Source organism: Panthera pardus, unplaced genomic scaffold (assembly GCF_024362965.1).
Source record: "Panthera pardus isolate Hobbes unplaced genomic scaffold, ASM2436296v1 HiC_scaffold_2, whole genome shotgun sequence".
Lineage (NCBI taxonomy): Eukaryota > Metazoa > Chordata > Mammalia > Carnivora > Felidae > Panthera > Panthera pardus.
Window position 1 is genome coordinate 131,959,968 of NW_026526765.1, and position 15,409 is coordinate 131,975,376.

Sequence of the window (15,409 nt, forward strand, 5' to 3'; positions counted from 1 at the left end):
GTGACCTAACATATAGAAATTAGAATAGAGAAACATATATGTATTGTTAACCTGATTAGATCGTAATGTACATAGAATCAAGCCATATAGACTTATTCTATTATCACAATTTATATCATGCAGTTTCTTTTACCAAACTATGGAAAGACTGTATAACTGCCTCAGTGAGATGTTCACATTGACCTCAATTGATAATAAACTTTTTTTTCAAAGATACCTTTCTACAAGTGGGGAATGTGTGAATTATGAATTATTGTAAACATTAGTAATTGTTACAATATTGCTATTTCCTTTCCATAAGATTGGAGGAAAAAACGGGTATGTGTGGATAGCCATGGATATGAATGAACTACAGAATGATGTAACTTACTATCAACAATTAATCATGATAATTTTTTACTATTCCTCCTGGCAAATATCTGACAGACATGATTTCCATATAGAATCAATCCTTGATTACTAGAATAAAGTAGACAAAGGTAGAGTTGCAATAAAGAAGACAAAACATGGGGCACCTGGGTGGCTCAGTCAGTTCTGAGTGTTCAACTTCAGCTCAGGTCATGATCTTATGGTCCATGAGTTCAAGCCCCGCATTGGGCTCTGTGCTGACAGCTCAGAGCCTGGAGCCTACTTTGGATTCTGTGTCTCCCTCTCTCTCTGCCCCTCCCCCACTCATGTTTTGTCTCTAACAAAAAATGAATAAATGTTAAAAAAATTTTTAAATAAAAGAAGATAAAACATAACCTTAAATAATCTATTTCAACACAAGTCACCTAACTGACTTAATATAAACTTGATATATTTAAATAATATTCAGGATTTAGGAATATGTTTACCATTCTGCAGTTATGTATAACAAAAATAATACAGGAATGACTGCCAATCTCATGAATTTCTGCACAAAGAATCACTTGAAGATTTGTTATTCCTGTGGGTCTCTCCACGAAGAACACTTTTCCAATACTTCACCAGGATTCAAGAAAGGCAGAAACTCAGACCCTCTTGCATCTTATCCTTTCCTTTTCCTTTCCTCACTAATTAATTCTACTCTTAAATATTTGGCTTTGGTTTGTTTTAGCAGCCATGTTTTCCTCTGCTCCTGCTTTTAGCCTGCATAGCAGACACATCTTTGCTCTAGAGAGACCTACTCTAGAGACCTCTCATCTGGCTGCAGAGGAGTCAATCATACCTCGAATGCAATAGACACAGTGCAACATTACAGTTGCTACCTACTGATAACTGTGTATTTCCAAACAACAGGAACAGCACAACATGTTGTCACTAATCTAAAAATGTTACTTTTGTTTCTGAAATAAACCATTATTTTTTATTCTGATAAATCTAAAAACTAGTTAATCCATCCTGGACAAGTGAAAGCTGGCTGCTATCACTTGATAGATTAATATTCACTGTACGAATCATCTTTTCTCTTTTTACGTAGAATATACAATCTTATCAATATTACTTGCACCTGCCTTAACATATGTGTACTTTCCAACCGAATTAATGTTGTAAAGTAGGTCAATTTCTGTTAATTATTAGAAAGTAAATAGCAAAGAAAATTTTACTGAACTAAATAAGCAGATTGTCCATCAGCATTGAGTATCTTAATAGTTTCACTTTGTTTTTGTAAAAAAAAAAATTTTTAATACATGCCTTAATTAGAAAGGCAACTCTAAGTAAATGAGGGAAGACACACTTAAATTTTACCTTTTATCCCATTAATCACTTGAACTACCATATGCTAAACTTCTAAATTAAACTAGTGAATAGCATCCTTTCAACATTTTCAATATTCAAGATCAAAACTGAAAACTTTAGAAATACAAACAAAACATTCACTGGAACACTTATTCCCAGGGTTATAACCGAACATTTTGAAAATCTAAGTGATTCCTTGACAGCCACTGAGGCAGACCCTAACTATCCCCTAACCCCCAGCATCATTCCCCTGAGAAACCACCTTCAAATGTATCATATTTTCTAGTCACTGGCTTCTAATCACAGAATTTGCCTCCCCACTCTATCCTGACCCAAAGCCACTTTTTTAGAGGATCTAAAGCGAATAAATAATACAGTAAGAAAATATGAATGGCCCTGAATCATCCAAACCTAGTGGTTGACATTTCTAGTTTCCTTCTTCACTGTCTTTCTTAATGTCTAATTTCTCAATTCTTCCTCTGATGCTAAGTACCACATAGAATTTTCTCCATCTACCAAAGAATTCCAGAGAGACACCTCTTTTGGTGCTTAACTTGGGTAAAGTTAGTCTCTGTGGCTCAAAACTAACAACAAATGATGTAGGAAAATATATCCCTTTGGCAGTAGAATACATTCAGATTCTGAATATAATTACTGATAAAGAGGAATGGAAAAGGTTTGCTGACTTTTTTGTTACAAGTATATAATTAGCCCTTTTCTGCATCAGAAGATACAAAAATCAAATTTATCACAGGGATACCATGCCTGGTTGTATAGGGTGTGTAGTGCTTAATTCTAGGGATACATTTATGTACACAACAATGTAAAAAGCTCCCTCTACTGTTGTGCGGTGTACAACCTGCACAACTGGAGGCTGCTGGATTCATTAGGTGCCTCTTTGATGCCAAGCAGTGGGTAAAGGGGAAGAATACAAAGTAAAAAAGGCTTTTACTCTGAAGTCAAAGAAGAGGATGACACACAATCATTTCTGTAATGTGATAAGGGCCCCGGGATCAGTGAGGAAGAAGCCTGGGGAATTGTATTAAATAATGGATAGTTCTATTTTGCAGTTGCCTTTGCCAGCAAACAAATGGAGAGAGAAACACCCACAACAGATGATACTGAATAATATGGTAATGCAGAAAATTAAAGAATCACATAAAAGCAAAATCTTCACCTTAGGGCCAAGAATCACAGAGGGTAAAGTATATTCAGATGTAGAGGGAAAGGGATTTTATGTGCTTTTGCTAAATGTACAGTACATCATATCATAATGCAAGAGGCTGCAACAGAACTATTTGATTTACATAATGTGAAACAAGGGACTTCATCTGTAACTAAACAAGACGATAAAACTATGACAAATGCACTGCTTATTTTCAAGGGCACTTGGAGTCCTTCACACAGCCAATTTCTACTCAGCAAACACATGAATAAAACAAATTATTTTTTAAAAATGCAAGCTCTTTTCTCCAAAAGCCCTGGAAGGACTTCTCAGTACAATTAAAAAATAAATTGTGAGCAAGATTTAAAAACCTCAGATCAGATTATAATTCTTAATCTTCAATTCTTCCACTGTCAACTTCTTTTCAAGAAGGCCCAAATAATGTATTCTTAACTTCATAATATTCAAAATTTCGGGGGAGGTGATGGGGGAAATTGATTTGTTTGCTGCCGAGATCAATGATCACGTGGATTCAAATTCTCTCATCTTTGGCTCATGTTGGCTCAGTGCGCTTGAAGCCTGCATCACAGAGTTTCATAATATGAGTTTATGGAAATGATACTGTTAGACTCTGGCAAGTGGGAAGGCCAATAAATTCTGCTGAAGTTCTGATTTATATTGAAAAAAAATGAAATGTAGCCTTTAATTTCCAAGAATGAAGATGCATTTGAGAATAAGTCTCATTGTCGAGTTTTGTAGTGTCCTGGGATATACCTATAAATGATTCACTCAAAAATTATTCTATGAGTTGTATTAAATTAATATATTTCTGCCATTTGTATACTTTATTAAATTTCCTATCTTACTTGCCAATGATGTTAGTTTAAAACTAACTTTCAAAAGTACTGTACATAAACCAAAAACATCTTCATAAATATGAAAGGCAAAGTTATCAGTAATTAAATTGTATTGTAAATTTAAGAGCGTTTTCAAGAGAAACTTATGTCTTCTGCAAGATTTCAAAGAGAAATGTGAAAATTACGTGGAGAAATCATAGAGTTGACAGCCGGGAGGACATGCTTTGTGTTTTTGTAACTGTGAGCCTACAACAACTGAGTCAGCTTTAAATTATTTATTTCAGTATCATAGAACAATTTAACAAATATATTACTGCAGATAGGTTTGAATTTATAAAAACATTGTTTAGTTGAAACCAAAATTAATAGCTATCTAAAACTCCTTCCTACTACTATGTTCACATAACATACACTGCTTAATAATCTAAGGGGAGAATATTGTGTAAGTTGGTCAGTCAACTTGTCCCATGTGGATGGAATCCACCATGGAATGCAAAGAGATTTAAATTTTTATTTTATCTTTCACAACTTCCACATAAAGCTAAAGATCTGATCACCTTCATGTTTACACTAAGGGATACTTAGTGTAAAAGGGATACTTCTACCTCAATTACTCAAACCTTTCATTTAGACTTTACTAATCAAATGGTGCTAGGTCACTTAGAAATAACACTCCCTCTAGTGCACTGATTTTCATTGTTATGGCACTGATAAGAAGTGATATGGAGAAACAGGAATCCTCCAAATAAATCTTAGCCCCACGGGGAGGTAAAGGTAGCATTACTTGTCAGTATCTATTAATATTTTATGTGTCTATATACTTTGATAGTTTTTTTTTCCTATATTCAATCACCAATTTTGATATTTCTGTTTTATTTCTTTTTTTATTCCTGTTGTGATTTAAAAAAACCTACTCGGTCCTATTCTAAGTCCTACCTATAATAGTACAAAAAAGCGAAGACAACATTTCTACTAAAGGGATGAAAGGTGTACAAAGATTTTTTTGCCCCATGAAACATGAAGTGGCTCGGCAAAACCATAGCAAATTTCACCCCACAAAAAAAGGCTTTTCTTTGGGTCTGGAGCAGAAATTCTGTTTAGACAGTGGTTTTTACAGAATTGTCAGCTAATGAAATCTGTCATCCTTCTCACGGTTGTTAGGTGTTTGAAATACTACTTCTGAGACTAAAGAGGATGATACTCATAATTTGATTACTAATTCATATTTTTCCCATTAAAATGTAATATATTTCTTACAGAAATTTGAAAAATACAGAATAAAGTTAAAACATTAGCCTACAATCCCACTATCTAGGAGTAGTACTTACAGTTAACATTTTAAAGTATATTTCTCCATTTTTATTTCCATGTATTTGCATAACTAAATTCACTGTATACAACTAATATGTATAAACATATGTGTAGTATTGGGATCATACTCTCTATGCAAGTTTTGTCTCACCCCACCAATAGTGTGACAATTTCATTCCTCATTTCCAATTTCATTTTTCTCTTCCAAACCCTGAAAAAGGAATTTGTTGTGTGCTATATTTTATTCTAATATTATTAACTAACCATTGTTCATCATTACCTCCCTTGTCACTAACTTTCCCTAGCAATGTAAGAGAACACAAAATAAAAGCACTACAGCGTATCTTCAGCACTAACAGAGGGTTCTTAAATGTGTCTAAGATAATGTGGGATGAAATTATTATTTTTTTAATGTTTATTTATTTTTGAAAGTAAGAGACAGAGCCCGAGCGGGGAAGAGGCAGAGAGGGAGAGGGAGACACAGAATCCGAAGCAGGCTCCAGGCTGTGAGCTGTCAGCACAGAGCCCAATGTGGGATTCAAACTCACAAACTGCTAGATCATGACCTGACCCAAAGTCAGACGTTCAACCGACTGAGCTACCCAGGTGCCCCTAACATGGGATGAAATTATAATTCTAATTTTTTTTTGAGGGTAGTTGACACCCAATGTTACGAAATTATAATTTCCTAAATAAGGAAGATGACTTTCCTAAAGAAGGAAGATGTCAGCCCTAAAAAAGGGCTGACAAAACTATAAATACAAGAACAATGACAATATAATAGTACAACAAATGGTATTTCTGATAGTAGGTCTGCCACATGAATATAAGCTTACACAGGATCTTACACAACTATTTGTTTGGAATAAAATTACTGAACCTTCACTGTAGGCCTCATGTTATACAAGATGTCTTATATTCTCTACCCTTTACTACTATCCTCATTAATGATGAAACTCAAAGAGGTCATTTAGGCAATTGAAGATCACCAGCTAGCACTGGACAAATACAGGTCATTTCTATTTGATCATCCCTCTTACTGAGTTTTGAAGTTGGAAGTTTTGTATATTATATACTATATATGCATACACACACACATATTTCAAATACAAATAGTTTGGTAGACAGACATATTGCCACTATTTTCTCCAATCTGGGGGACTGCCTTTCCATTTTCATATCAATGTATTTTGCACATGAGATGATTTAAATTTTGAAGAAGTCCAAACGATTATTTTCAAGACCTTTTGATTAGTGCTTTTCTTATATTCTATCCAAGAAATCAATACCCTCCCTATAGTCATGTAGATCTTCTGTTTTTTGACTAAGAGTTTGACAGCTGTAGCTATATCACATAGCTTTCTATGCTCCATTATGAATTAACATCACACAAGGTGTAAAGCAGGGTTGAAATTCATTTTTTTCACATGGATATCCAGATGTTGTAGAGCCATTTCATCAATAGACTATCTTCCCATCACTCAGTAATACTGGTGGATTTTTGAGAGTCAGTTGACCATATATATATGGGTATATTTCGAGATTCTTTATTCTGTTTCATTCATCTATCCTGCGAAGTTTCTGCCAAAATCCCATTGTTTTGATTACCAAATCTTTATAATAAGCTTTGAAATCAGATAATTTAAGTCCACCCCGTTTGTCCTTCTTTTACAAAATTGTTTTGATTCTTCTATGTTCTTTATTTTTCCAAATACATGTTGGAATCAGCTTGCCAATTTCTACAAAAAAAGCTGGGACCGACTTTCATGGAGATTATAGTGACTCTCACTCAATGTGGGTAAGATGAAAATCTCAGTAATAGTCTTCCAACAAATAAAAACCTTTATTTAGATATTTAATTTCTCTCAGCTCTCTCAGTGCTCTGTAGATATCATTTTAGAGGTTTTACACATATTTTTTAAAATTATTCTTACATTTTTTATGGTTTTGGAAGTTACTATAACATTATTCCAATTGTACATTTTCATTATACATAAATAAAATTGTTTTTTAAGTTTATTTATTTTGAGAGAGAGAGAGAGAGAGTGTGTGTGTGTGTGTGTGTGTGTGTGAGAGAGAGTGGGGGAGAGGCAGAGAGAGGAAGAGAGAATCCCAAGCAAGCTCCCGGCTGTCAGAGCAGAGCCCAATGTGGGGCTCAATCTCCTGAATCATGAGATCATGACCTGAGCCAAAATCAAGAGTCAGATGCTCAACAGACTGAGCTATTTCAGTGCCCCTAAATAAAATTTTTATAATTTGACTTTATATTCTATGTGCTTAAAAAATCCAATTATAACTTCTGGCAATTTTTCTGCTATATTTCTTATAATTTTATTCGAACTGAGGTATATTATCTGTGAAGAGAAATATTTTTATTTTTTTCTTTCCAATATTTAGAACTTTTGTTTCTTGGGGCACCTGGGTAACTCAGTTGGTTAAGCATCCAACTTTGGCTCAGATCAAGATCTTGCATTTCATAGGTTCGAGCGCTGCATCGAGCTGACAGCACAGAGCCTGGATTCTGTGTCTCCCCCTCTCTCTGTCCCCCCCCCCCCCTCTCTCTCTCTCTCTCACACACACACACACACACACACACAATCTCTCTCTCTCTTTCAAAAATAAACATTAAAAAAAAAAAGAACTGTTTTTTTCTTTTTCCCACCTTACTAAACTGGCTATGATCTTGAGTACAAAACTGAATAGAAGTGGTAAGCATTGATATCTTTGCCTTGCTTCCAGTTCTAATGGAAAATATTTGGTTTTCAACATTAAGTGTGTTGTTAACTGTAGATTTTTGTGTATATGTGCGTAGATACCCTTTGATAGATTAAGAAAGCACTTTTAAGAATTCATTAACAATTTTTGTTGATAGGGTTCCCCCTAGCCCCATACATTAGAGATACCATTTTTATTGTTTTTTATATTCATTTTTTTTCCGACAGGAAGTCAATCATCAATGTTAACATTGTTTCCCCTGTGAAATGCATCTCTTTGGACAATTCAAAACTCATTTTTTGTATCTTTGACTTTTACTCATTTTCCTATGATATATGTAGATATCTAAAGGGTTTTATTTCCTGGGGCGCCTGGGTGGCTCAGTTGGTTAAGCAATCGACTTCGGCTCAGGTCATGATCTTGCAGTTTGTGAGTTCGAGCCCCACATTGGGTTCTGTGCTGACAGCTCAGAGCCTGGAGCCTATTTCGGATTCTGTGTTTCCCCCTCTCTCTACCCCTCCCCTGCTCACACTCTGTGTCTGTCTCTCAATAATACATAAATGTTTTTAAAAATTTTTCAATAATAATAATAAAGGGTTTTTTCCCATCAATGTGGGAAACAATTTTGCCATTGTAGGTCCAAATAATTTTTCTTACCTATTCTCATTCTTCTTCTGAGATTCCAATTACAACTACTTTAATCAGTAAATCCAACATCTGAACTATCTCAGGGTCAGTTTCTATTGACTATTTTTCCTTCACCATGGGTCACATTTTCATGTTTCTTTGCTTGACTAGTTTTTATTATGTTTCAGACAATGTAGATATGTTACAGAGATTCAGGATTCTTTTATCTTCCTCTGAAGAGAACTGATTCTTGTTTTAGGAGCCAGTTCAATTACTGGCTCGTCACTCTGAATGTGGGAGGTTTGAGCTTATTCCTTGGTAGGGAGGATCTATCTAATGCTCAAGATAATTCCCAAGCTTTTGTAAACCTCCACAGTCTATCTCCCATAAATACCTTACAGGTGCTTGGTTTCAGGCTTTGTTAGGGCAGGTCAAGAGTAGACATTTTTCTGGATCAAAGTCCCTACTAGGAAGGCTCAGCTTTTCTGTTTTTTCAGCTAAATACCAGGAGTAATGACAAGGTACTAATAAGGTCGCTCCACTCTCAAAGCCTGAATCTACTCAATTCCTAGTGTCCTTTAACAATCTCAACTCCATAGCTGTAGCACTCTGATGCTTTTGGAAAGTTTCTATCTATGGATATTCAGACCAGTCTTGCAAAGTTCTCCAAGATGATCTGCACACAAGCTTCTTGGCATCATTCTCTACATAGGATCCTCATCTACAGTACCTTCAGCAGGACCACTGGGCTCTACCTAGATTCCAGCTTGCTATACCAGTCAAAAAACTGTTCCCAGGCAATAATCTGGATTGACTGTGGGGCTCCCTTAATAAATTTTCCTTCTTTCAAAGTTGCAGTCTTGCACTGCTCATCCTCCAGTGACTTAAAAGCATTTGTTTAGGGGCGCCTGGGTGGCTCAGTCGGTTGGGCGTCCGACTTCGGCTCAGGTCATGATCTCACTGTTCATGAGTTCGAGCCCCACGTTGGTTTCTGTGCTGACAGCTCAGAGCCTGGAGCCTGCTTTCGATTCTGTGTCTCCCTCTCTCTCTGCTCCTCCCCTGCTCATGCTCTGTCTCTCTCTGTCTCAAAAATAAATAAAAACATTAAAAAATTAAAAAAAAAAATAAAAAAATAAAAAGCATTTGTTTCATAAATATTCTTCAGTTTTATGGCTATTTACTGTAAAAGTCCAATCGCAGGTACACCTACACAGTTGGAAGTGGAAGTCCAATTGTGTTCTTACAATAGATTTTTTTCACCTTCGTGAATTATGCAGAACTAGAAGAGTTTTTGTATAATTCAGCAATAAGATGCTATCATGAATTCAACAGACCTGTTACAGAAAATCATATTCAGATGTTAGTGTGTATTCTGTGATGGGAAATGTCAACATTGCTGACGCTAAAATTAAATTGCTAGTGAATAATGAATTACTATTCATTTTTAATAGCTTTAAACAAAAAATTTACGAATAATTACTAACACAGAGTGCCCATAAAGAGCATATTGTTGTTCACTGTTTCATCTTTTTATATTTGCCTTTAATGCTGCATGACAAAGTACATTCACAGTGGAGCCAAGAATTAATCAGCTAGAGATTTAATTGAAACTTTTTTCTCAGGTGGTACCAGAAAGTTTATCAATTACTGAGTTTAATATATTGGGTGCTTTATCTCCATGGTGATGACTGAAAAACATACAATATAGGCTTTTTGTGAAGTGCCACCAAAATTCACCATAGTGTTCACTTCCCATCATCAATGGCTATGTCTTCATTTCAAAACTTGAGGGTAAAGTATTTTTTTAATTTTATTTTTCTTAAAATTTTTAATGTTTATTCATTTTTGAGAGAGAAAGAGAGTGTGAGTGGGAGAGTGGCAGAGAGACAGGGAGACACAGAATCCAAAGCAGGCTCCAGGCTCTGAGCTGTCAGCACAGAGCCCTACGCGGGGCTTGAACTCATGAACCGTGAGGTCATGACCTGAACTGAAGTTGGACGCTTAACCGACGGAGCCATCCAGGCGCCCTGAGGGTAAAATATTTTTTAAATTAACTAGCCACAAGTTTTGTCAATATGCCATCCAAAATGTGCCTATTCAGAAATCAGTTATTATGAATTGAGGGAGATGACTAAAATCATTATGCCAAAGTTTTTTGGAACACAAAATCTGGAATAAAAGCATTCTCTGAAGGAATTAATCCGATTAACAGCACAGCCATCGAATTAGGAATGTCATTTAATTGGCTTTGGAAAATTTACCTTGTTATAAGTATAGCTGCATCCACTGAAGTCATGTCCTCTCCCCAGCTTGTAGACATCTCTAAATGTATATCATTCTTTTTGCCAAATTCTTCATGCTGCCACTTGCAAAAACTCTCTAGCATTTTCTCTCCATGGTGCCCAATATATAGGTCTGCCTACAAGAGAAGAGATTTCACTTCAAGGCAAATTATTTTCAGATATACAAAAAACTAAAAACTGACGAGACTTCCTGAATTACTAAAGCGGACCGCTGACCATAACAACAGTAATTAGAACCTGGAAGACATTCAGAAATAATTTAGCCTCAGCTGAAAATCGTGCAACTTTGGGAGGGTACAATAACTACAAAATCTGTTCAATGTTACTCTGAAAAAGGAGAGAGGTGTTGTAAGAATGTGGAACTTTCTGGCTTAAATAACTTAATTTTTTTTCTACAATTTAAGAACAAAGTTTTCTCAAAGTTCTAGTTAAGTAGCATACTAAAATGATGCCACAGAGTATTCTCTGAAATGAATTACAGATAAGAAAACGTTTCAAAAGCACATGTTTAAATAAGAAAATAAAACTCTCATTAAAAATCACTTTTAAAAATTACATCTTGGAAAGTTAAGGTTTGTTGTCAGGATCCTTGGAAACTAAGAACATTCCATTTTTAGAATAAAACTGAGGTATTAACCAAAACTAAAGGCCAGTTTTATGTATAGTTTAAGTGACTTAGTGGATATTTCTGGATTTTTAAGTCAATAAAAAGCACACTCCTAACATTCACTTTACTTAAAAGCATCTGAACACAACTTCTCACCCAATTAATTGAACAAAAAACTCAAGACTTTCTTACTGGAGTTTCATGGAGCAGAATAAGCTTTATCACACGAAGATTGACCTGCACACCAAGACTCTTGTGTTGGAAAAGGTTAAAAACCTAAAAACAAATAAAAATAAAAATCCTAAAATAAAACTTGAAATCATATTTATTTTTCTTAAAGTCCAGATATGGGAGAAGTCTCAATTTAGTTGAGAAATCTTATATTTAACACCACTTAAATAATTTTAAAATTAGCTTAATAAGCAAGAATAACATAGCTAATTCATTTTAAATACCAAGAAATTTAGACCTAGCCTTCTGAGAAACTCACTGCAGTCTTGATTGTCTACGCCATTTCAATGGGATATAGAGGGAAGGTTGGGCTTTTTACAATACTGAAGACAAGCATTTTAGTAACTAAACCCTAGAATGTTTCTTAAGATCACAAAATGCCAGTGTCCTTTTTTCTGAGAAACAGTCCTGAAAACTGAGCCTGCTTTATGCCACCTCCCGATTCATTCCTTGGAGTAGTTTTCTCTCTCTCTAAGCTAGCTGCCAAATAGGAAAAGGGTTTTCAAAGCTCTTCTCTTCAATGTTACCCAGGAAGACAAGCTTGCAGGCCACTGTTGATTAATGGTTTCAGATCCTCATTATAACTGTTTTTCCCAAACTATGGTGTGTGCAGCAGGGCTGGAAAGCAAGGTGAATTTTTATGTGGTACTTTATTTTTTGTAGAATTTAATATTTACTTAACTTGTAATAGAAAACAGAAAGCTGACACGTCAAACCCATACTTTCAGAGATAGAACTACTTAGAAGAAACTAAAGCTGGTAGGCTGTATTAGCCTACCCTGTAACAGACTGCTGGTGGAATGTTCTGGAGGTAGCTGAACATGGTAAGAAATGACTGAAGTGTGGGCAAATCTGTTCCCTGCTCAAATAAGCCAAATAGTAAAAATGAGCAAAAACAGTCAAAATAGAATTTTACAAAACATAATATATTTATCCCTGAATCAGTGGTTCTTACCCTGCCTTATATGGTAACTGGAATCATAAATGGGCATTTGCCTTTGGCATTTATTGATGTTCATTCTCCCCTAAGAACGGCTCTTCACTCCGACCTTTTAATTCCGCCTTGCAGAAAGTTTAACCAAAGGGTATATAATTAAGTCAAAGGATTCATTTGGTGGTAAACATCTGTATGATACTAGGTACAAACTAGATTTCTGCAGTTCAGAAACTGTTAACTGAAGTTAGCTACATGTGATCCACCTGCTTAAAAAATTGAGCTATTTGCTATTAGGTCTTACTCATAAACTAGTATTATATCTGACATCAAATTTTACATACCTATCAGTGGATTACCAACCTCCATTTTTGTTCCACCACATAATGTCTAATACTTTGGGTGGGGCCATGCATACAAAAAAAATACATAACCTTTCTAATTTCAGCAAATGGCCTTTTATAAAAGAGAATGAAAAGAAGGTCATGAAAGAATAGACAAAAGAATAACAGAGAAAGAGTCTGCCACATTGAAATCAACAATAACGATGGTTTCTTTTACTAGAAGATGTGAATTATTACTTTTGATATTTCTTTTAAGGTAGCTGGTATACCCAAAGCATTTTTTTACTGATGTCAATAAAAGAAAGGAATAGTAATGAATTAATTTTTAAAGAATGTCATTATACTCACACATTTCTTCCTTAGAGTTTTCTTGAAAAAATTCCAAGCGCACTTTAAAGTTTGCCTACCATATTTAAGATGGTTAGAATGAATCTCCTGGCTGCATCTGCTCCATGATAGGAAACCATTGCTGGGTCTGCAACCACTACAGTCTCTATGTTGTATTCTTGAGGTAATTTGTATGAATATCGTTTCCCTCTTCCACTTTCTGTTATTTTTTTAGATCTAGGTCTTCCTTTGTCTGCAATAGAGAAATGGATTTTCCAATGTGACTCCATATTGGCAAAGTGAATACAAAATTTCCGTTTCTTCAATAATTTTTTCAAAATGTTTACTTAAGGGGCACCTGGGTGGCTCAGTTGGTTAAGTGTTTGACTCTTGATTTCGGCTCAGGTCATGATCTCACAGTTCGTGAGATCAAGCTCTACATAGGTTTCTTTGCTGACACCATGAGGCCTGCTTGGGATTCTCTGTCTTCCTCTCTCTCTGCCCCTTCCCCATTCACTCTCTCTATCTCTCTCTCTCAAAAATAAATAAACATTTAAAAAAATGTTTATTTAATGCCAAGATATGTTGATAATATAATGGTAAGCAAGACCAAATAAGTTCCCTGAATACATGGAAGCTAAAAGGGCATCTGGTTTTGGAGTGTGGCTTTGTAATCAAATAGACTAGATAGACTTGTATCACTTATTGGCTCTGCTACTTGGGAAACTAACATCAGTCAGTTAGCCTTGATTTCCTCGTCTGAACAATAGCAACATCTACTTTCTAGTGTTGATGTCCTATAATAAGGTTGCATTAGTAAAATTCTTAGCACAGAGTCCGTATAAATAAAATAATCCAATAAAAAAAATCACAATTTTCTTTTTGAAACCAGTGACAAAACAAAGGTCTACTTGAAGAGAGTGCCTGAAGTGACTACCTCACACGTCCTCATTTCAGGCAGTGGCCCTTAATTACTAAAACATTATGCATGGGTTACAAAAGACTCAGTTCTGCCTTCCATCAGGATCACATAGGGAAATAAAGATTTCTTCAAACAAGGCCAAATAAAAGTAGTAACCACAAATAAATGTATTTATACATTTAACTACATAAAAATGTAAAATGTTTATTAAAACATGCCACTATCAGAATGAAAAGCATGCCACCAAGTGGGAGAAGATATTTACAATACTTTTCCATAATGAACAAATTAAAAGCTACTCTAAATTAGTAACAGATAACCCAAATGAAAAATTGGCAAAAGACTTGACCAGCCATTTTTCACACAAAGAAAGACATCCAAATGGCTAATTAGCATATGAGAAGGTGCTCAGTCTCATTACTCTTCAGGGAAATGCAAATTTAAATCACAATTAATTAAATTAACTAAACTCTCTAGAATGGCTAAAATAAAGAGATGATTATATTAAGTGTTGTCAAGAGTGTGGAGACAACTGAAAGTCCCCTGCACATACATACTGGGAGTTTAAATTAGGATAAACACTGAAAAATGAGCAAGCAGTAGCCACTAAAGTTTAACATTTGCATACCTAATGATCAGTGATCTGAAAGATATACTTATCAGAAATGCATATAAATCACATGTAAAAATTATTCACAGTAGTACTGTTCTTAATTTGAATAACCATCAATAGTGTAATGGATAAAGAAATTTTGGCCTACCCATACAATGGAATGTTCTAGAACAAAGAAAATGAACCAACTACTACAATGTGCAAGAACATGGATGAACCTCACAAAGAGGATGTTGAGCAAAGAAGCCAATGACAAAAGAGTAGGTGTTGTATTCTTCCATTTACAGAAACATAACAACTGGGAAGACATGATGTTAGAAGGAGAGTAAGTATCTTGAGGTAAGATATATTAGTGCCTAGGAATGGGCCTAGGGGGACATCTGTTGTACTGACATTTTCTATATTCTGATCTGAGTGATAACTACATGGTTATGTTCATTTTGGGAAAATTTAGCAGTTGGGACACATCATTTGTGCAATTTCCTGTATGCATGGGGTACTTCAATAATGAAACTTATTATTTTAACAGCTTTACTGAGATATAATATATATGACAAAACACGTAGCCAGTGATGTACAATTCAGTTAGTTGTAATCAATTTCTACAGTTGGGCAACCATGTCTACAATCCATTCTTAAATCATTGATTACCTGTTCTGCTCCTTGCCATACACCAAAATTTGGTTGATGTCATTAAAGTGCTACCACCTCCTTTCCCAAACTTATACTCGTGGGCCAACATCTTTCATATT

The 15,409-nt window shown here is 35.1% G+C and overlaps 1 protein-coding gene across 5 annotated transcripts in view; it reads right to left on the bottom strand.

Annotated features, from left to right (window-relative positions):
- ADAMTS19 (ADAM metallopeptidase with thrombospondin type 1 motif 19) overlaps window positions 1-15,409 on the bottom strand; it is a 237,443-nt gene that overhangs the window by 168,817 nt on the left and 53,217 nt on the right. For 4 of the 5 annotated variants that reach the window (XM_019422109.2, XM_053907518.1, XM_019422110.2 and 1 more), the window contains exons 4-6: window positions 13,203-13,375; window positions 11,479-11,562; window positions 10,638-10,795 (exon numbers count right to left, since the gene is read on the bottom strand). In XM_019422109.2, coding sequence (XP_019277654.1) covers window positions 10,638-10,795; window positions 11,479-11,562; window positions 13,203-13,375 — 415 coding nt within the window. The remainder of the gene's footprint in view (window positions 1-10,637; window positions 10,796-11,478; window positions 11,563-13,202; window positions 13,376-15,409) is intronic. The other variant, XM_053907517.1, reaches the window with a different exon arrangement.